This window comes from Microcaecilia unicolor, chromosome 3, assembly GCF_901765095.1.
Source record: "Microcaecilia unicolor chromosome 3, aMicUni1.1, whole genome shotgun sequence".
In the NCBI taxonomy this organism is placed as follows: Eukaryota; Metazoa; Chordata; class Amphibia; order Gymnophiona; family Siphonopidae; genus Microcaecilia; species Microcaecilia unicolor.
The window spans coordinates 232947934-232970080 of record NC_044033.1 but is presented as its reverse complement, the minus strand read 5'-3'; the positions used below and the strand labels follow the sequence as shown (position 1 = coordinate 232970080).

Below are 22147 nucleotides of genomic sequence, written 5' to 3'. Positions count from 1 at the left end.
GTGGTAGGGTTGTTTCGTCTGATATAGAATTAAAAACTCTAGTATTGGAGCTATTAAATTTTTATAACATTTATAGAATCGATTACTATATCCATCTAAGCCAGGTGTTTTCCCATTGGGCAAACTTTTAATCAGCCAAAAGATTTCATCAATCCTAATTGGAGCCGACAGTGTGTCCTGTTCTGCAGTGATTAAGATAGGCATATCCACCCCTTCTAAAAATAATTGAATATCAGCTAGCGAGGGCAACACTTCTGGCATATAAAGCTGCTTGTAATACTGTACAAATTTCCTCTGGATGTTAGCCACCTGATTGCAAAGCTGCCCAGTGTTATTCCTCACTGGATCACATTCCGGTGGGATAATTGTTTCAGTTTGTATGCTAGAAGCCGGCTTTTCCTTGTTATTAAATTCATAATATTCTTGTGTGCTACAGCTGTTCCTGTATAATATTAAGCTCCAGAGCAGAGAGTTGTATCCTAGCTTTATGTAATGTCGCCAGCAGTGTAGGTATGGCCTATTTGTGTTTAGTGAGTATCCAAGTAGTGAATACGATTTCTGAGATCATGATCTTGTTGCTTAGTAGATTTATGAAAATGTTCTTGTATGGAGATCAATTTCCCCCTCAGTACTACTTTCAAACTTTCTCATAAAATATCGGGTGATATCTCAGGGGTGTCATTAAAGCGTAGGAATTCCTGCAACTCACCCTCACTCCGTTTAACATATATGGGATCATCCAATATCAGGGAACCTTCACTCCCCGGAGTTTAGGGGTATCCCCTTCCCCCTAAGTGTGATGGTAATTGGGCTTGATCAGACCATGTACGTGTATGAATAGAAGTTGCTTGTGTATGGGAACAGATCCCTGGACTTCCCATCCAGAGGTCTATATGATGCAGTGCTGAGTAATAAGTATAATTTCTTTCTGCTCCATGTGTGATCCTCCATATATCGACCAAATCCTAATGATTAATAACGCTTTGGAGCTTTTCCCTGTCAGCTGTAGCATATGAAACTGTAATGGTGTTATTTAGTGCAGGATCCAGAGTTTAATAGAAGCCCCCCCCCCCCCCCCCCCCCCCCCCCACATCAACAGCTTCTCCTTTATACTTTTGGACAGTTTCATGGTCAGTTCATAAAATTCACCCTGTTCTTCATTGGGAGCGTATATATTCAACAATGTATTAACAGACCCACCAAATTCTATTAGTAATAGTATGAATCAACCTTAATTATATGACTTCTGGGAATGTGCAATCCATGAGTGGCCCTTTTTCAAGAGAATACCCACTCCAGCTTTCTTGGGGCGTACTCGACTAGAGGACAGATAAATCTGTGGATACGAACTGTTATTAAATAGATATTCGTGTTTGGTAAGCAAATACGTCTCTTGTATAAAAATATCAGCCCCCACACATGACACTTCCTTAAATAACATTTTGCGTTTGATGGGAGTATTGAGTCCTTGTACGTTTAATGACATACAAGTTATAAATGTCATGATGTTATGTCAAAGAAAGTTAAATATCTAAGATTAGATTGTAGTTGGTTGTCACCATCTCCAAATAACACCCTCTTTTCCCAAGTTCTTGTCACCAATTTCCCAAACCCCAATTAAATCTGGAAATTCTCCCAAGCCCCCACACACACCCTTCCTTCCAAGCAGCCAAAAGGCAGACCATAGTGGTCACGCTAGTTCAGTGTTTCCCAAACTGTGCGCCGTGACGAACTCACAGGAGTGCCGTAGTGCACAGACGGGAGTTCATGCCCACCGGTGCTGGAACAAGTGTTTTGTAGCCAGGGAGTGCAACACCCCCCCCCCCTCCCCCTGCAATAATCCCCACTACCCTAGTTTATAGCGGCACCAATATTAGCTACACATGGCTGGGACAAACTCAGCTGTGATCGGTCATGGAGCCTGTCTAGCGCCTAAAATGGCGATTCTGCTTGAGAAACAAGGAGCCTCACTCCTTGCTTCCCAATCAAGATTGCCCTTTTAGGAGCCAGACAGGCTCTGTAACCAAGCACAGCTGTGATCGGTAGCTTTAGAAGCATGATTCTGAGGAAGGCAGCTGATGTAGTAAGAGTAGATGAGGGAAGCCTGCAGGGCTGGCTCAGGCTGGAATCGCTGTTGGTGACGGCTTGCAAGTACACTGGGGAGGGAGAGAGCAGCAGACGATGGCGGGGGGGGGGGGGGAAGGAAAGAAAGGAACGGATACCGGGGAGGAAGAGAGGAATGGATGCCTGGGGGGGGGGGGGGGAGAGGAACAGATGCTGGGTGTGGAGGGGGAGAAGAGGAGCAGATGCTGAGCACTTGAGACGCCAGTGAGAGAATAAAACAACAAGTAATATTGAACCTAGTAATTTCTTAAAATGTTTGTATTTTTGAGTAGAGAAAGGCAAACCCTTTCTAAGTTGAGAAGTCCCACACATCATCTCTAATCAAATGTGTTAGTTAGTTCACAACCATGAAAGGAAAACAATACTCTGGTTCTCTGTGGCCATGACCAGATTCTGGAGAAGGTTAACTTACTGAGATTGACATTGCTTGACCTGCTGTAGCTTTGATGAATCAGCAACCTCATGATGAAGCAGTTCAAATCCTGCTGGATTAGTGCACATTTCTAAGTACCAGCTCAGAACATAAGAGACGTCTATCAAAGTTTTCACCAGTGCAAAAATGCTCCAGAAATTTACTGAAAATATTGGGATAGTTTCATTGAGTAATTCTTGATTAAATTTTACACTGAAGCTAAAAAGGAGCACAATTTTGATAACTGCCTCATAAAGTCAATCATATGAAGGGTAATTTTCTAATGATTTTATACAGGTAAACGTATGTTTACTTACCTTAAATAGCATTTTGAAAATTTCCCACATATTTGTGGCTAAAACTACATACAGAACCTTGTAGTAGGAGAGCCAGTAGTATGAACTAAACAAGGTTTGGTACCTTGGGTGGAGATGAAGATGGGATGGGGCTTTAGTTTTGTAACTAAGTTAGGGTTGTAGAATGATTATTCATGTTTATATGTTCATAACTTTTGATTTGTATTTGATTTGCTGTGAATTACAATTTTTATTGTACTTTTTAACTTGCTGTGCCCATTGTTTTGGACAGTATATGTGAAGTCTGTGCCCATTGTTTTGGATAGTATAGATATGTGAAGTGAAATGAAATTAGTAAGTAATTATGGTTATTTAAGAATAAAATATTATTTTTCTTTCAATTTAATTGTTTGGACCTAACTACTTTAATAAGCAGAACTGTTACGCTTTGTTACGGTATTTTTTTTTTTTTTTAGAGTTAGGGGTGCCATGAAAAATTACTGATACACTAAGGGTGACTTGGACCGAGAAATTTTGGGAACCACTGCACTAGTTAGTAAAGAGAGCGGCTTCCTATAACATGCCCCACAGTATGCAAACTTTGTGCCACCCTAGGGACAGCTGCTGAATATAGATTGCCCAGCCTATATTACAGTCATAAAAAGTCATACTACTGTATGATTAATTACCTTCCTGTTGAACCAGTAAATTGACATTTTCACACACCATCCAATCTCCTGGTAATAACTCCGATCTCCAGGTAATCAAGTCAAGTGTTTCCATGCGATGAAAATTGTAATCCTGATTGTTGCCTAGTAAGGAGGCCTTTGCCACGTGTAATTCTCGCCCACTGCAGGTATGCTGAATGCTCTCCTCCAGATTTAACAGCCAGAGGCATCCACCTATGGTAGTAGGGTACAGGCTTCCTCCAATGTGCGTATCCGCAGCTTTCCCTCCATATAAAAAGAGCGAACGGATGTTGCCATTGGTATTTGAATTCCTTTTCTTGAAGGTATTTAGTAAAATGTCTCGGTTCCGATCGCCATTTTAATGTTATTGTAGCCAAATCCTGGTATAACTCTGTTGGGAACTTTCCCCAATGTATAGGAGCAGACCTGTGGGTCTTTGTTGGCACCTGTTCCTTTACGGGCGGTTAGCTTGATGGAGTTTAAAAAGGGGTTAGATAGATTCCTAAAGGACAAGTCCATAGACCGCTATTAAATGGACTTGGAAAAATTCCGCATTTTTAGGTATAACTTGTCTGGAATGTTTTTACGTTTGTGGAGCGTGCCAGGTGCCCTTGACCTGGATTGGCCACTGTCGGTGACAGGATGCTGGGCTAGATGGACCTTTGGTCTTTCCCAGTATGGCACTACTTATGTACTTATGTACTTTGTATTCCAGAAAACAGGCTGTGATGTCTCTTGGAACGTTGGCTCTCGGATGAGTAGCTACTCTGTGAGCCCGCTCTATTTTAATCGACTCCAGAGGTATCTTTTGACCCTCTGAAGATAATAGCATACTTGCAATCTGTTCAGTTCACAATTGAGATATTCAGCTTGTACTGGTACTCCTCGGATACGTATGTTGGCTCTACGGCTTCTGTTCTCTAGGTCTTGCACTTTGTCTACTAGGAGAGTGTGGAGGGTCTGGTATTCCGCCTTTGATGTTTCTAGTGATAAGGTCTCTTGCTGATCTTCAACCCTGTTATCCACATCCTCTACCAGGTGGCCCAGCTCTAGAATTTCGCCGCGGAGATCATTAGCCAATGCATAAAGTTACTCTTGAATGCCTTTAATATCAGTTTGAATCTCTTCTAATAATTCCCGAAATTCACAAAGAGGGAGTTCTGGAGCCTCCTTCACCCCACATTGTAATTGCTCCTCTGCTTGTTCTGCCGCAGTGCCTGAAGGGCCTGTTGAAGACACCATCTTGTTTGCAGGAGTCTGTGATTGAAAGATGAATTCTTTTAAAGACTTGCGGTTGTTGCATTTTCCCAACCATGTAGCTTACATATGAGTTGATAGTAATCGATGCAGGTGGGTTAGCCTCTAGTATCACTGTTTCGGCTGGGTTTAAGCTAATTTTTGCAGTGGGACATGCGGAGCTGCTCGATTATACAGCCATTGCCAGATGTGACATCACCGCTGTCCCAAAATTCCACCTTTTTGATGCTGCTTTTCTCCTAACACCTGTTCACTTATTTTATCATTCCCACCTTAGCATTTCCTTTATTTGTCCTATTTAGATTGTAAGCTCTGTTGAGCAGGGACTGTCAAGTGAACAGCGTTGCGTACGTTCAGTAGCACCATAAAAATAAGTAATAACAGTAGTAGTTGAACCGATCAGTCTCAATTCCTCAGCTCTCCTCAGCCATTCAGCTAGTCAGTCTTCCCCCCTCCAACTAGCTGCAAATCCCCTTCTCCTCACCAACTAGCCAGCTTCAGTCACCCTACTTGATTCAAACCAGGAACCCACCCCCTCACTCTTTGCTGGCTTTCACTACTGGAAACTTGTTTCTTTGTGTCAAAACTGCACAGCTTGCAGTGAGCGTGAGCCTTTAGGTGTTTTCAACTCTCCTGCTAGTCTCACCAGTTTGTAGCTACGGGTGGGTCTGAGTGGGCTCAGGCCCACCCAGTCTTGGCTCAAGCCCACCAAGCTGCAATGCCATAGTGCTCTCTTCCCCCTCTCCTCCACAGCGACCGCGATTCATTCTCACTGCATGTGCACATGGACGGGCCCATACAATTTACCTCTGGGACCATCCAAAATACCGAGTCTGGCTACGCCTCTGAGTCTCACATCTTCAAGGCTTCATTTTATTTGTTTGGTTTTTGTCTTATATACTTTTTATAGTATATGTTGTCTGTATCCTGTTGATAGTTGGGAATAATGGTCTATACATTTGAAAATAAACATACTACAGTCTGCACTTTATAATTCATATATTACTTTTTGTCTGAGAGACTGATTGTTGATTAATTTTAACCAGATTTCTTAGATTTTGGACTGGATTGAATTGTTTTCAGTTGTGTGCTTTGTGTTTCAGGAGCCAGTAGAGGATCTTAGTCCTACACACGTGCTGGACATGCAGACAGATTCCAGGCTGCACATCATATTTGGGGGGACCAAAGTTGTCCAGCATACTCCACCTCAGAAAGCCAGCACTGGGCTGAAATGTGAGTACCAGTCAATTTACTGTAGAATAAATGCTACTCAGTGCAGTCCTTGGAACACTCCTTGCCAGTTTGGTTTTCAGGATATCTACCATAAATATACACTGCCTCCATTGCATGCACATTCATCTTGTACAGATTCATTTTGATACTCTGAGAACCTGTTGTGGAGTCAGTGGCCTAATGGTTAGAGCAAGGAGGCCAGGATTCAATTCCCGCTTCTGACACTGTGACACCCTTTGTGACCTTGGGCAAATAAATTTTAAGTACCTCCCATTGCATCAGATACCACTCAGACTTTAAGATCTTCAAGGTAGGGACAGAGTGTTCCAGAATACTTTTCAACACTATACAACTATTGTACATCCAGTAGTAAGTACTATAAAAATAAGTATTAAGCATGTTCTGCAGACTAGGCTAGGAGCCACTACTCTTAGACAAAAAGATATTGTTTTCCTACTGATCTACTAGTTTGATTGTATATCCTGCCCTCACTCTGGAGGATCAAGATGAAAAAGATATTTGGAGAAAGGCAAGCAAGAAGAAATATTTGGACACAGATCGTTTCTTTCCTTTTCTGACATGTCTTTTGGTCCAAACTATGAGAGACTCAAGGTCTGCATAGGTTCTTGTGGAATGATCATCATATATCTGTATTTATCACTTTGCATTAGTGGTCATGGATTTGATATACCACCTTTCTGTAGTATTGCAAAAGCAGTTTACGTATTTATTAGTATTTGTTTACTGCCTTCTTGAAGAAATTCACCCAAGGCGGTGTACAGTAAGAATAAGTTGAGCATAGGCAATAGACAATTATAGAACTAAAAATATTCAAAATACAGTACATGGTTTTGCATATTGCGCTACTCCTAATGCTCAGTCATTGTGGAACAAAGTCGCTATTTTATTTGATTTAGTAGAGGATAGTAATGCTGATTTATTTTGTTTTACCAAATCATGGTTGACTGTTGAATACTCTGTTTTTTTGAAGCAACTTTGTCCACCAGGTTATATGGTTAGGTCTCAATCATGTGAGAAGAAGGAGGGATAGGGTGAGGGCATTGTAATTTTATTTAAAGACTCAATTGTGTTCTCTAAAATTGAAATACCCACCATACTAGGAATTGAGGTTTTACTTTTTTTAATTGTTGTTATTTTGAAATTACAAATTCACAAGTTATCACTTGCTAAAGCAATACAGAGTAAAAAGAAAAAAAGAACCCTAAATATGGAAGAAACAAATATACAATTAAACAATTCACTCATCCTTAGACCTTTAAAGTGGGGGAGAAGGTCTAGAAATGAAACGAGAACACCAGGTAACAACTCAGAAGAAAGACCAATAACATGATTATCCCATACAAATTCCTGGAGAAAAAGTCCATAGTCTGCTATTGAGACAGACATGGGAAGCAACTGCTTGCCCTGGGATTTGTAGTGTGGAGTGTTGCCATGATTAGGGTTTCTGCCAGGTACTTGTGACCTGGCTTGGCCACTGTTTGGAAAACAGTATACTGGGCTAGATGGACCATTGGTCTGACCCAGTATGGCTGCTCTTATGTTCTAGCACCATCTAACGCTGACCTCCCATTTACATTACGTAGAAAACAATTTCCTGTGAAATTGGCTTTTGCAATGACAATTAACAAGTCACAAGGACAAACATTTGAAAAGGTTGACATTTTCCTACCAGAACCAGTGTTTCCACATGGCCAACTGTATGTAGCATTTTCACGAGTTCGAAAGTCTTCTGATGCAATTGTAAAAGTCATAGATAGTCCTGAACAAGGAAAGCTTTTCCCTCATTGTAACAAAGTTTTCACTAAAAATATTGTTTATAAAGAAACCTTGCAAATGTAAAGAACCATTATATTTTTAATAAAAATGTTACAATTTCTGCGTACTCTTTATCTTTTAAAAAATACTATAAATAAGGATCACAAAAAAAGAACGATTAAATCAAATAAAAAAAAACCATAGATGAAACAATCCGTATCTCATAACTTGAAGCATATTACTCATTATACACCCTTCCAAATTATTACGTATCAGGACAGTACATTTCTCCTAATGGTTCCCTTAAAAACATAATCACCATTACATGATAACCTTGCTAGCGCCTGTTTCATTTCTGTGAGAAACGGGCCTCTTACGTTAGTTATTAAATAAAGTTTTTATGCTGGATTTAAACTTAATAAAGGCTGTATTCACCAGACTGGTCTCTAGCACAGCCAACAATCCATGGTCCATTTTTCTATAGTGTTATGTTTTGTGTCCCAGAGTTCCTTTTTTTGTTTGGTTTATTTTTTGATAGATTTTTGTTTTGGGGTCCCCCCCCATTTTGGGTTTGCTTGTACTAAAACAAAAAGTGTCTAAATAAAGTAGGGTATGAAAAGAGTCTAATCTTGTGGTTTAAGTTCATGGTCTGTACTTAAAGACTCATTTTGTTGGTCTCTTTATTGTACAGCTGTTGACAACGGATGTGTGGCATACGTTTTACGGACTGGCTTCAATACCTCTCAGGTAGGAATGATTTTCTTTAATCTTTCTTTTGACAATGTGTTGCAAGTTCACTCAAGAAAGAGAGTTTTGTATGATCTTCAGAATTTTTAATAATCTTGTAGCAGCTCTGAAAAATATAAAAGACCCTGGAAAGAAGAGATGTTTCTGCCTTTGATACTCTTGAGGGAAAGCTTTAGAAATATGCTATACTTTGCACTGGATTTATTTTAGGTCTTTGGTTAATAACTATTCAAAATTAAAGTTAACAAAAGAATGAAAAACTGCTCTACTCAAATCAGATTTTTTAAATGTGTTTGTTACAGACCTGGGCCTTACAGAATTGATTGACTTACCAACACATTCAGCAGGACATAACCTAGATTTGGTAATTTCCCATGACCAATTTCCCATCCAACCACAAGGTTTCAGAACCCTCCCTTTGCCCTGGTCTGATCATTATCGACCTCTATTTTGACTGATTTCTTTTTATGCCTGTCTGCTTAATTTTATCATGTCAACCTACTCTTTATGTAACATCAATTGTAACTTCTACTCTGGAATGGCGAATGCCATAACGGAACATTGTAAGCCACATTGAGCCTGCAAATAGGTGGGAAAATGTGGGATACAAATGCAACAAATAATAATTATCTTTTGTATTTCCCTTACCTCTTATACTTCTATTGGTTTCTTATGCACTGGATATTGGACAAGACAGCTCCATTGCTTGGATACTCTTTTGATCTTCATTTAGTTCTTCTCTTGCCAATTTCTCAGATCTAACTTTAAATGCCCAAGCCGTATGTTGGAATTCAGTGCTTTCTAAAACATTGGATTTGATTGCTCCTTTAAAGTGTGTTCTACCCTCCTCTCGTCGACATAAACCTTGATATCACCAAGGTCTGTGACTATTAAAAGCCAGGTATGCAGAGCAGAGTACACATGGCAGAAACGTAGGGCTTCCAGTTCTCTACAAGATTATAACCCCCCCCCCACCCCCAAAAAAAAAAAAAAAAATTACATCTCTCAACTATATAAAGCCAAGAAGAACTATTTTTCAGATATTAAAACATTTTTGGATCTCTCCAGCTATTTCCTGTTTTCTCAAAGCTTACTAAATCTTCCTTATTAGACTCTTCACCTACAGCAGATAGTTTAGGACAATATTTCTCTCTAAAGTTTCTACTCTAAAATCCTCTTTCCCTCCTTTGAAGGACTTTTCTTTAAATTTCTCTTACTCTTTCTTTTCTTGTTTCTTCTTGGGACAATTTCAACCTTCCCTGTTTTGAATCTTTTATGAAAGTGCTTTCAGTCATCTGTAGATCCAATTCTGCCACATTGGCTCAAAATTCCTACTTTAGGGCTGCTTCCCCTGGCTTTTCAAATTATCTCATACAGTCTGCCTATCATTTGGAAACTGCTACTGTTTGCCCAACCAACTTATTTCCCATGTAGAAGCAACTCATGCCCTTACATCCAAGGCAATTGGGTTTCCACACAGGACATAGTACAGAAACCATTTTGATTTCCCTTATCAGTGAGATTCATAGCAATTTAGACAAGGGCTCAGTTGCTCTGGTTGGTATCATTAGATCTATCGGCAGCTTTTGACTTGGTCAATCATTCCCTTCTTTTATGTGGATTATCTTCAATAGGTACAGTGGGGGAAATAAGTATTTGATCCCTTGCTGATTTTGTAAGTTTGCCCACTGACAAAGACATGAGCAGCCCATAATTGAAGGGTAGGTTATTGGTAACAGTGAGAGATAGCACATCACAAATTAAATCCGGAAAATCACATTGTGGAAAGTATATGAATTTATTTGCATTCTGCAGAGGGAAATAAGTATTTGATCCCTCTGGCAAACAAGACCTAATACTTGGTGGCAAAACCCTTGTTGGCAAGCACAGCGGTCAGACGTCTTCTGTAGTTGATGATGAGGTTTGCACACATGTCAGGAGGAATTTTGGTCCACTCCTCTTTGCAGATCATCTCTAAATCATTAAGAGTTCTGGGCTGTCGCTTGGCAACTCGCAGCTTCAGCTCCCTCCATAAGTTTTCAATGGGATTAAGGTCTGGTGACTGGCTAGGCCACTCCATGACCCTAATGTGCTTCTTCCTGAGCCACTCCTTTGTTGCCTTGGCTGTATGTTTTGGGTCATTGTCGTGCTGGAAGACCCAGCCACGACCCATTTTTAAGGCCCTGGCGGAGGGAAGGAGGTTGTCACTCAGAATTGTACGGTACATGGCCCCATCCATTCTCCCATTGATGCGGTGAAGTAGTCCTGTGCCCTTAGCAGAGAAACACCCCCAAAACATAACATTTCCACCTCCATGCTTGACAGTGGGGACGGTGTTCTTTGGGTCATAGGCAGCATTTCTCTTCCTCCAAACACGGCGAGTTGAGTTCATGCCAAAGAGCTCAATTTTTGTCTCATCTGACCACAGCACCTTCTCCCAATCACTCTCGGCATCATCCAGGTGTTCACTGGCAAACTTCAGACGGGCCGTCACATGTGCCTTCCGGAGCAGGGGGACCTTGCGGGCACTGCAGGATTGCAATCCGTTATGTCGTAATGTGTTACCAATGGTTTTCGTGGTGACAGTGGTCCCAGCTGCCTTGAGATCATTGACAAGTTCCCCCCTTGTAGTTGTAGGCTGATTTCTAACCTTCCTCATGATCAAGGATACCCCACGAGGTGAGATTTTGCATGGAGCCCCAGATCTTTGTCGATTGACAGTCATTTTGTACTTCTTCCATTTTCTTACTATGGCACCAACAGTTGTCTCCTTCTCGCCCAGCGTCTTACTGATGGTTTTGTAGCCCATTCCAGCCTTGTGCAGGTGTATGATCTTGTCCCTGACATCCTTAGACAGCTCCTTGCTCTTGGCCATTTTGTAGAGGTTAGAGTCTGATTGATTCACTGAGTCTGTGGACAGGTGTCTTTCATACAGGTGACCATTGCCGACAGCTGTCTGTCATGCAGGTAATGAGTTGATTTGGAGCATCTACCTGGTCTGTAGGGGCCAGATCTCTTACTGGTTGGTGGGGGATCAAATACTTATTTCCCTCTGCAGAATGCAAATAAATTCATATACTTTCCACAATGTGATTTTCCGGATTTAATTTGAGATGTGCTATCTCTCACTGTTACCAATAACCTACCCTTCAATTATGGGCTGCTCATGTCTTTGTCAGTGGGCAAACTTACAAAATCAGCAAGGGATCAAATACTTATTTCCCCCACTGTATCTTGGGCAGAGTTTTGGATTGGTTCTCGTCTTAATATGTACCATGGAAAACTAAAAATTGCACAAAATTATATAAAATGAATCAGCGAAAATACTTATTCACTCAACGTGTAATTAAACTCTGGAATTTGTTGCCAGAGAATGTAGTAAAAGCAGTTTGCTTAGCAGGGTTTAAAAAAGGTTTGGATGTCTTCCTAAAATAAAAGTCCATAAGCCATTATTAAAAAGGATTTGGGGAAAATCCACTGCTTATTTCTAGGATAAGCAGCATAAAGTTTATTGTACTGTTTTGAGATCTTGCCAGGTAGTTGTGACCTGGATTGGCCACTGTTGGAAACAGGATGTTGGGCTTGATGGACCTTCGGTCAGTCCCAGTATGGCAATACTTATGTAAGGTCGAGGTACCACATGTTGGCTTCTGCCAGAATGGAAGCAAGCTGCTCCTGAACTTGTGTGGAATAAGTAGTAGAGAGAACTTGCACCTTGTTGAAGATCGTATGCATGTACTGAATCGTATAGAGCCTGTGAGCAGCTATATTCACAGCATTGCTCCCTGAAACACCACCTTGCCAGGGCCATCCATCAAATGAGATCCTTTTCCAGAGAGGATATTAGAAAAACCCCTGCATTTTTTTAAGTCTTGCACATTGCTGCTGCTTCTGCTGCTACTGATGAGTGGGATAATTGGACTTTAAAGTATGAAGATGTCTAACCTTTTTGAAACAGGCTGAACAGAATATGGATTGTACCACATATGGAAACTGATTAGTCTTTGAGGATGCCTTGCTTAGGTACTGCAGGTGTTGTCTTGGGGGGCTTGTTGGTATTCAAGAAGGTTAAATACATCTGATATGGTATTCAAGAAGGTTAAATACATCTGATATGGATTTAGATTCTTGCTGAAGGGAGAAAGCAGCTTCCTTAACCATTTTACTGATAAACTTTGGATATTAAATGGCATGGAGACTTAGTCCTTGATGGTAGTGGAGAAGTCATCTCCAGAAACTCTATATAATCCAACTCCCTATGTTTGGTAGAGGGTATTGGATTTCAAAAGGATCAAGTAGACTCTGAACGTTGGTCAAAGCAAATCTGGAGAAGATGGAGAAAGGGATAAGGATGTTTGTCTCTTTGCTGTCTTCCTTGGTTTCAGAACGCAATCAGATCAGAATTTCTCTCTGTGCAGGAGTAAGATGAGAGGAGTGGGAAGGTTCCTCTGCTCACATTGGAGATGGAACCTCTGAGACATTCTTCATATAGTGAACATTCTTTTGCAGAAAAGAGTAGGGATGCTCAGCTGTGAAAGAGATACTGAGCTGCTGCCATAACTGATAACAGCATAGGCAGATGTTGCATAGGGGTGGAGTGGTCCCCGTTGAAGACATCTTTGCTGTATCAGGTGGTACTGCACTGAATTTTCTGTACAGGGTGCTTGGCTGAGTGCTTCCTTTCCTTGGTAGGAGAATCTCTATTGACCACCTTCACTTCATCAGCTTTTTAGCTGAAGTTGATGCAAGCAGCCATTTGTTCAGTGATTTGCATGGGCTCCAGGAGTGGGTGTACTGAAAGCCTGAATGCCTCAAGGTTCTCTGTTCTTTGGGTAGTTGGATTCTAAGAGTCACTGCACCTAGAGGTTGATGGCTTATCTATGGAAGATTCTTTAGTCTGCGCAGGGCTAGATTATTTCTGCACAGAAACATTTTGTCCAGATTTTTTGAGGAGCAGCTTCTTTTCAGCATCTAAATGTTCTCTGAGGCTGTTAAATTGTCTCTTCATACTCTTGGTGATAGCTAAGTACAGTGCTTTAAAGTTGTTCTAGTCAATTGGCAGTGACAGCCATTGGCATATTTTATAATAGAAAAACAAACCACACAAACCCCCTCCTCCCTGGGGCCTTAGCCAACTTCATCATCTTAATGACTGCCTGCACCTCCATACCAGTAAAATGGGCATTGAGCACCTGCAATTGGTCCTCAGACAAATAGGGAAGGCTCAAGGAACAGAAAAAGGACACGAATTCTGGAACATCGAAGTGACCTCTGTCATACAGGGACTCATAAAAACGAACAAATTCAAGGGCAATCTCCCCTTGTTTGGTCAGAAGTGCTCCAGTCCCACCACGTATGTGGCTAATAAAACTCCTTGAGCGCTGTTTCACTAAGGAGCCAATAATTTCCCTGTTCTGTTATCCCATTGGTGTAGCTTATGTTTGTACAGTCGAATGCTTTGGCGCGCACGATGATCCAGAGCAGCCTGCAATTGGTGCTTAGCTTGCATGTATTCACGATCAGCCAGAGCACTCGAGGAGGCCAAGAAGGTACCTCTAGCGTCTTGCAAGCTCACGGCCAGCTCTACAATAGTACGGGCCAGGGCCTTGCTCTGGTTGCCCATATAGGCTATGATTTTCCCTCTAATAACATCTTTGGCAGCCTTCCAAAAGTTCCTAGGTGTCACCTCCATCTCATCATTTTTTTAACAGGTGATCCTTTCAGGCCCGACGCAAGTAAGTGTGAAATTCCTCTTGTAAGTACTGTACAATGTGGGGTTCATACGCCAGTGAGAAGACCCACTCACAGAACCTAGACAAATGGTTATCCCCACCAGAAAATGATCTGAAAGGGCTTCTGCATCCTCTATATAGGCTGTGTGCACCTTAGCAAAGGAGGTCTGAGAGTTAAGGATGTAATCAATTCTGGTATGAACCCCATGTGGGTGGGAATAAATAGTATAATCCATCTCATCCAAATGTAACACTGTACATACGTCAAGAACCCTAAGGAGTTAATAATCAAATTAACCCCTCTGGCTTCTTGGTCCCTAGTTGGTTTCTCAGGAGGTCTACAGTCAATGGTACAGTCGTGTGATTGAAGTCACCCCCAATAACAAGCTGATAATCATTTGGGGTATAGGGGAAAGGCGTGCTAATAACTGTGCAAAATAAATGACGGGAGTACCCATTAGGGGCATATATACTACAAGAAGCTATTTCACCCCCTGAAGCTCCCTAGCCACCATTACATATTTGTACTCCGGGTCTTGATAAAGGGTGTGTAGGACAAATGCCAGCTTCTTATGAATCAGTATGGCTGCTCCCCACTGCTTGTTGTTAAAAGCAGTATAATAGAGCTTACCTACCCAGTCCTTCTTGAGTTTCAAATGTTCTGACTTGCTCAAGTGCATTTCTCACATTTAGGGTGACAAACTTTAAATCAGTTGATGCCAGTAAGAAAATCAATCAGAGCTGTTCTACACATACCTATGACTAACCAAGATGTTACCAAATAGGCCTCCCAGCTAACCCTACCCAGCAGCAGCAAATCACCCATGTTGTGCTCACAGTTCCCTCCTGAACCTGCTGGCGTAAAGGGGTCCCCATACCCTCCCCCTCCCTCCCAGCCCCAACCCCCAAACAACATGCACACACATCCCATCCTGCAATCAACAAACACACTCCAATCAGAACTTGTTCCCCTTTCTTCACCCTCTAAACCACACAGATATAGCATCATTCTTACCTCCCCCCATCCCCACCCACCATCCACCCCTCGACACAGATATGAACAGTCAAAAACAGTAAACCATGCTGCAATCTTGGTGATCTGGCAATATAGCATAGAAAGTAACCTCCATGGGTGCCAAAAGGCAAGTGCAAAAAAACAGTGTATAACATGAACTGTAACCATCAAACGCCAACAATGTTCTGCTAGATCAGAAGTGCTAGACATCCAAAAGCCTTTGGCATGCTAGAAAAGAAAAGCAAAGGAAGCATTACTTGGGTCCTCAAATAAACACAGCCAAGAAGCTGCCAGCTGATGGACCCACTCCACAAAGGAGGTCAGATCACATCAAGAATTCAGGCAGGATGCTGTTCCAAAAAAAAAAAAAAAGTCAGGGCCTCGGGGGACTCCAGCATGAGGGTGTTGTTCTCAGGGTTAATTTGGACCTTGGCAGGATACTGCAAAGCAAACTGAATGCCATGTTAGAACAACTGCATTCAATAAGGGGACAGTAGCCTCCGTTTTTCACTGTTTAGTTGAGAAGTCCTGAAATAGCAATAACTTAGTGCCCTTGTAAAGTGCTTCCCACTTAGTTTTTTAGTAAGACATTATCTGGAACTTACCTGCATAGTGGAAGATCCGGGCAATGACGTACCGGCGCCTCTCCCTGTCCTCTCAAAAAAACACCAATGCGATGCACCCATTCCACCCTCAGACGTGACCCACCAAGGACCAGGCACAATAGATGGGGAAGCCACAGTTCGACCAGATCCCATAGGATTTTGTCATTCATGGATTCTGGAACCCCTATGATATGCAGGTTATTGCAGCGGCTCCTGTTCTCATGGTGTTCGACTTGGTCTTCAAGGGCCTTGCATCACTGCTCCAGCTTCTGGACCCTGCCATCAAGCCCTGTGTTTGATCCTCCTTATTTTAATTGTATTTTTATTAAAGGTTTTGTCATACAGAGAATACAAAAGTAAACACAAAATCAAACAAACCCCCCCCGGAAATTAACCTCCCCCCCCCCCCCCCCCCCCAAAAAAAAAAAATAAAATAAGCATAATCCTCCTGACAGGAAATTCTTTCCTCGGCCTGTTGAAGTCGGTCTGCCTGTTTATCCACACATCCTTTAATGTCTTCAGTTGCCACATGCAGTCTGGAGAGGCAATCATCTAGGATCCCTGTCATGTGCTGTGTGATTTCTTTAATCGCCGCTTCCTGAATCTCCATGATCGACGTGGACCCAGGTAAAGGAGACAGCGCAGGGTCCGTCTCCATCTTACTCGCTGTAGACCTGATGCGATCCTTCTGTAGCTGCGGTGTCTTAATCGGCATACCACTGAGACCCCCCCCTCACCTGTCAATCCCACCAGCGAAGTCCAGACAGTTCAAGGATCACCACTCAATAATAAGAAAAAGCAACTCAATCATAAGAGAAAACAACTCAATCATGCAGCAAAGTAAAATTAGATTTGTGGGGGGCGGGAAAAGGAAGCACACGAGGTGTCCGTTCAGGAAGCGTCCATCACATGACCCCAGATGTATTTTTAAAATGAATAACAAAGGCTGACATGACAAAAAAAAAAAACCCAAAATCCAGCATCGTAAACCAAAAGCAATGGGAGAGATTTGTTTCACATCTATTCCGCTGAGTGGGGGAAAAATAAAAAAACTAAACTGAGGAATTATGTGCAGAAAGGGCTGAGAATGCTCAGAATGTTACACTTGGTTCTGAGCTTCATGAGGACAGTTCCATCTGGGCACCATCAGTTAAGGTCACCCACTTTTTTCCTGAGGGAAGATAGATCTATTGATAAAGACAGAATTTAAAAAGCAAACTTTATTAACTAGTCTCTCTTCTTTTCCCCATAGTTTCTAAAACTTCAACCACAGCTTACAGCATTAACAGATAGCCTCTAGAAGGCACAGCAGGTCTTAGTTCAGTTTTCATTTTAAAAAATAAAAAGAAGAAGCAAGCTTTATTAACTAGTTTCCATAGTGTACAATCCTTTTTCCCATAGTTTTAAACTGAAACGTTTTTAGAGGCAGAAACTTAATGTAACAGCCAAGAACATTAAAATGGATAGTAGCAGGGCATAAACTTTGTCTTAAAGTTACTTTCTGTTCTTGCCTGGAAGTGAGGTAGCAGTGCTGCTGAAGGTGTTAAAGTATGAGGAAGGTAGAATCACTGTAAAGGTTTGTTTAGAAAACCTCTTAAAAGTTATTTATTTTCATTATATAAATAAGTTTATGTGTGTTAAAGAATTTGAATTGTATCTGTTTCTTTATTCTGATGTAATTACTTTCAGATAAGAATGTGTTATCTTTTGTAATCCACTTTGAATTGCTGAGATAAAAGCAGAATACAAGTCACAGAATAGAATAGGGCAATCTGATTACTGTGTTAGTTTCAAAACAGATTTGGGGCAATCTCTTTAGAACCAAAACTATATAGAGAGGACAGGTCCCAGGAAACTTTCTTTCTGAAAAGCTCTGAGAGAAGGAGACACTTCTCTGGGTAAGAGAATATTTTTTGTATTCTGTGCTTTGGTGATTTAAAGGTTGGGGTTTAAAAGAGGTAAGGTAGGTTTATTGAGTGGAGGAGTGGTTAGGGTGGTGGACTTTGGTCCTGAGGAACTGAGTTCGATTCCCGGCACAGGCAGCTCCTTGTGACTCTGGGCAAGTCACTTAACCCTCCATTGCCTGCCGCATTGAACCTGCCATGAGTGGGAAAGCGCGGGGTACAAATGTAACAAAAAAAAAAAAAAAAAAAAACAGAATTTAAAAAAGCAAACGTTATTAACTAGTCTCCCTACCCTTTTCCCCATAGTTTCCAAAACTTGAACCACAACAGCAGTCCAGCAGCAAGTGGGGGTGCTATCCAGTTTTTTTTGCATTGAGTGTCACATGTATGGTTATCTTCCAGTTGGTGAGATGTTATATGTGTGTGCTCAATGCAAAGAGCTCCTGGCTCTCGGAGAAAGAGTTCGTTCTCTTGAGGCTAGAGTGGCTGACTTGGAGGAACTGAGGGAGAAGGAGAGGCATATAGAGGAGGCCTACGAGGATGTTGTATAGAAGTCCCACTTCCAGTCTGGCTGCTCCTGTGCTGCCTTAGAGGAGGGAGGTCTCCCAGAAGAAGTCACCCTGGCGAATTAGGAAGTAATTCTGTAGCCAGGACTTGCCTGCCAGTGGATGCAATATTCTCTCACACTGAGGATGTGTTTCCAGGAGCTTCTGCCCAGGAAACACATGCATCTGCATGTAGATAGCCGGGTGGCTGGTGGGTGTGAGGATCGTCTGGTCACTTGCCTGTTTGGTGAGAAGGTGACGGACCTCACGTGTCATCTAGATAGGATTTTAGATAGTGCTGGGGAGGAGCCGGCTATCTTGGTACATGTGGGTACCAATAGCATAGGAAATGTGGAAAGGAGGTTCTGGAAGCCAAATTTAGGCTCTTATGTAGAAAGCTGAAATACAGATCCTCAAGGCAGGGTAGCATTTTTGGAAATGCTCCCCATTCCATGAGCAGGACCCAAGAGGCAGGCAGAGCCTGCAGTCTCAATGCTTGTTTATGACAATGGTACAAGGATGAGGGATTTAGTTTTGCTAGGAACTGGATAACATTCTGGGGAAGGGGGAGCCAGTTCCAAAAGGATGGAACAAAGAGCAGCTTTTAAATGGGGGGGTGTGGGGGGTGGGGAGGGGGAAGCCGACAGTCGTCCAGGAGCACATGGCTCAGTATGGAGTATCCACAAAGCAGGACATTTAGGGAATCCCAATAGAGAGGATTCAATAATGATGAAAAAAAGCCAAGAGTGTTTAATGAGAGAAAAGGATGCAAATTATCCCTGTCAACTTCAAAGCTGTGTGTAGATGCTAGGAAAAAACACAGTTTGAAGTGTCTGTATACAAATGCTAGAAGCCTAAAAAATAAGATGAGAGAGTTAGAGTATGTAGTACTAAATGAAGAGAGAGAATATAATAGGCATCTCAGAGACCTGGTGGAAGGAGGACAATCAATGAGACACTGTGTTATCAGGGTACAAATTATATTGCAGTGATAGAGTGGATCAAATTGGAGTGGGGGTTGCACTATACGTTAAAGAGGGAATTGAGTCAAACAAAATAAATATTCTACATGAAACAAATAGCAGCGTGGAATCCTTGTAGATAGGCATTTTGTGTGTGAAGGGAAAGAGTCCTTCTGTGACTGTTCTCTTGTGCTTGACTGCTTAAATATTTTAAATTTAAATGCTTTACTTTTTGTCTGTTAGATTGTAAGCTCTTTGAGCAGGGACTATCTTTCTTCTGTGTTTGTACAGCGCTGCGTACACTTTGTTAAATAGTAGTAGTAGTGCTGTACTACCGTCCACTGGGAGAGAACAAACAGATAGATGAACAAATATTTACAGAAATTAGGAAAGCTAGCAAATTTGGACAAGTTCCTGGAGGGAAAGGTCAATAGTCTGTTATTGAGATGGACATGGGGTAAGCCACTGCTTGGTATGTTGCTTCTAATTGGGTGTCTGCCAGGTACTTGTTACTTGGATTGGCCACTGTTGAAAGCAAGATACTGGGCTAGATGGACCATTGGTCTTACTCAGTATGGCTATTCTTATGTTCTTATTTGTGCCTGACTCAATCCTGCTTGTCAACAGAAAAACAATAAATTTACAAAAAGATAAAATAAAAAAAAGTAAAATCAATTCATTGCTTTCAACAACAGTATTTTAGGCAAAACATTATACATTATTCATAAATGTTCTCTTTTACTTACTTTAATTGCACCTTTCTTTCCTATCTGTTATTGTAGTTCCTTTCCCTCTCTGTGTTATGTTGTAATTTTTAGATTGTAAACTGCTTTGGTCTGCGAGTCAGCAAAAGCGGTATAGAAAGTTAATAAATGGAAATGGAAATTGGAATTCTCAAAAAAACAGCTCTTAACAGGGCTGTCAAAGAACAGAATCCCTTGTGGTCAATTCTGTTTTTGACAAACCTCTCTTGAGAGCATAATTGACTAAAGTTTAGGAGACCCTTTCATGTGGGTCAGTCAGTCTCCTAAATGCTCAAAGAGGCAGGGTGAATATGAAGTGAAAACAGGAGCTCAAAGCCTGCAGATTGCAAAGGTTCAAAGCTCAGTCTAATTATTTAAATACCAGTGTTCATAGCATATCTCTGAAGTTCACATAATAGTTCCACTATATGTAAAGAATTCTTTCTCTCATAGGGCAAATTGCTGAGGACAATCCTTTTTGGGGTGAAGAGAGTGACGGCTAACAACCTTGAAACGTTTATATTCATCCTTTTCCTTCTCATTTTTGCAATTGCAGCAGCTGCCTATGTTTGGATCGAAGGTATGGTAACTGTTTATTTTATTTAGTTCATGCCTTTTCAGTGACAGCTCAAGGGGGGATTACATTCAGTTACTAACAGTCTGTTTGTATCTGAGCTAGAGGAGGGGGATTACTTGTCCAAGGTCACAAGGAGCATCAGTGGGAGAAGTTAGATTTGAATTCTGCCTTCTCTGGTTTTCAGTAACAGTTAGGTTTCTCCTTCATGCCCTCGACTTCCCCTTGCTAAGGTTAATATTTCATTAATATCATTTCTACTACACTTTCAAGCTAAGTACTGCTACTAAAAATTACACTTTGATAGAAGGGGAGCCTGAGGTTGAGCCACATTCCCAGCCAGCTGTGTGTGCATGGCCCTGGATCCCTTGGCAAGTAAAGGATTGATGAGACGTTTTGTTTTGTTTTTTTTATTTTTGTTTAACTGAGTTTTGTTTACTGTTTTATAATAAGTATATGTATATAAGGGTTGTACTGAATATTCATATTCAATTAGATTCGGCCCTATATAGTGCCCTGATTACTTTATTCGTATTCGGCCATATAGTGATTGAAATTCAAATACAAATAATCCGGGGCTCTACTGTGCTAAATCCTACCGAAATAAACACTTCTGCTTCTATTTACTAAACCACGCTAGCAACTGTCCCGGCACTAATGCCAACAGAGCCCGTTCACTTCTTTTATTATATTAAAGCTCAATGCCCATTATTTGTATTTGACTGAATATATGTATATATTTTACTCTTGCTGCAATTGTGTGCCAAAAAAAACCCAAAATTTGCAAATTCTGCAAAATTCTGTGCACAAAATGTGCAAATTCTGCAAATTTATTAGTCATAATTTAACCAATATTACAGCCCCCCTTCCTGTACATAGATACCATCCATATTTTTCCCAGCATCCATATTTTTTACAGCCCCCTCCCTGCATCCACACATAGCATCCACTTTTACAGACCCCCTCCGTCCCTTCCTCCACCCACCCCTACCCACCCATAGCATTCACCATTTTTTACAGCCTCCCTCCATCCACACACATAGCATCCACCTTTTTTACAGCCCTTCCTCCACCTATAGCATTCACCAGTTTTTTTTTTTTTTTACAGCCTCCTCTGCCCCCAGCATCCACCCTTTTTTTTTTTTTTACAGTCTCCTCCACCTCATAGCATCCACCTAGTTTTTTTTTTTTACAGCTCTCTTCATCTTTTTTTATCTCTACGGCCCCCTTTGCCCGCACAGCATCCACGTTTTTTTTTTACAGACTCCTCCCCCCACAGCAGCCACCTTTTTCTTTTACAGTCCGCCCCCCACACATATAGCATTCACTTTTTTTCTTTTTTTTTTTTTTTACAGCTCCCTCCCTCCCTCCCTCTACATTTTTTTTTCCAGCTGCCTCTGCACCCACCCGTGAGGCAGGAGCAGCTTCACAGGAGTACCTCTTCAGGACAGGAAAGAACCCCACTCTTTCCTCTCGCTGCCACTGCTCTGGACTGATACCACCGAGACTTCCAGTGGCAGTCTTGCAGGATTA

At 41.5% G+C, this 22147-nt stretch overlaps 1 protein-coding gene across 1 annotated transcript in view; it reads left to right on the top strand.

The window, feature by feature from the left end:
- ATP13A1 (ATPase 13A1) overlaps positions 1-22147 on the top strand; it is a 343318-nt gene that overhangs the window by 143267 nt on the left and 177904 nt on the right. Inside the window, exons 8-10 of the mRNA XM_030197562.1 lie at positions 5882-6011; positions 8479-8534; positions 20494-20620. Of these exons, the coding sequence (XP_030053422.1) occupies positions 5882-6011; positions 8479-8534; positions 20494-20620 (313 nt within the window). The remainder of the gene's footprint in view (positions 1-5881; positions 6012-8478; positions 8535-20493; positions 20621-22147) is intronic.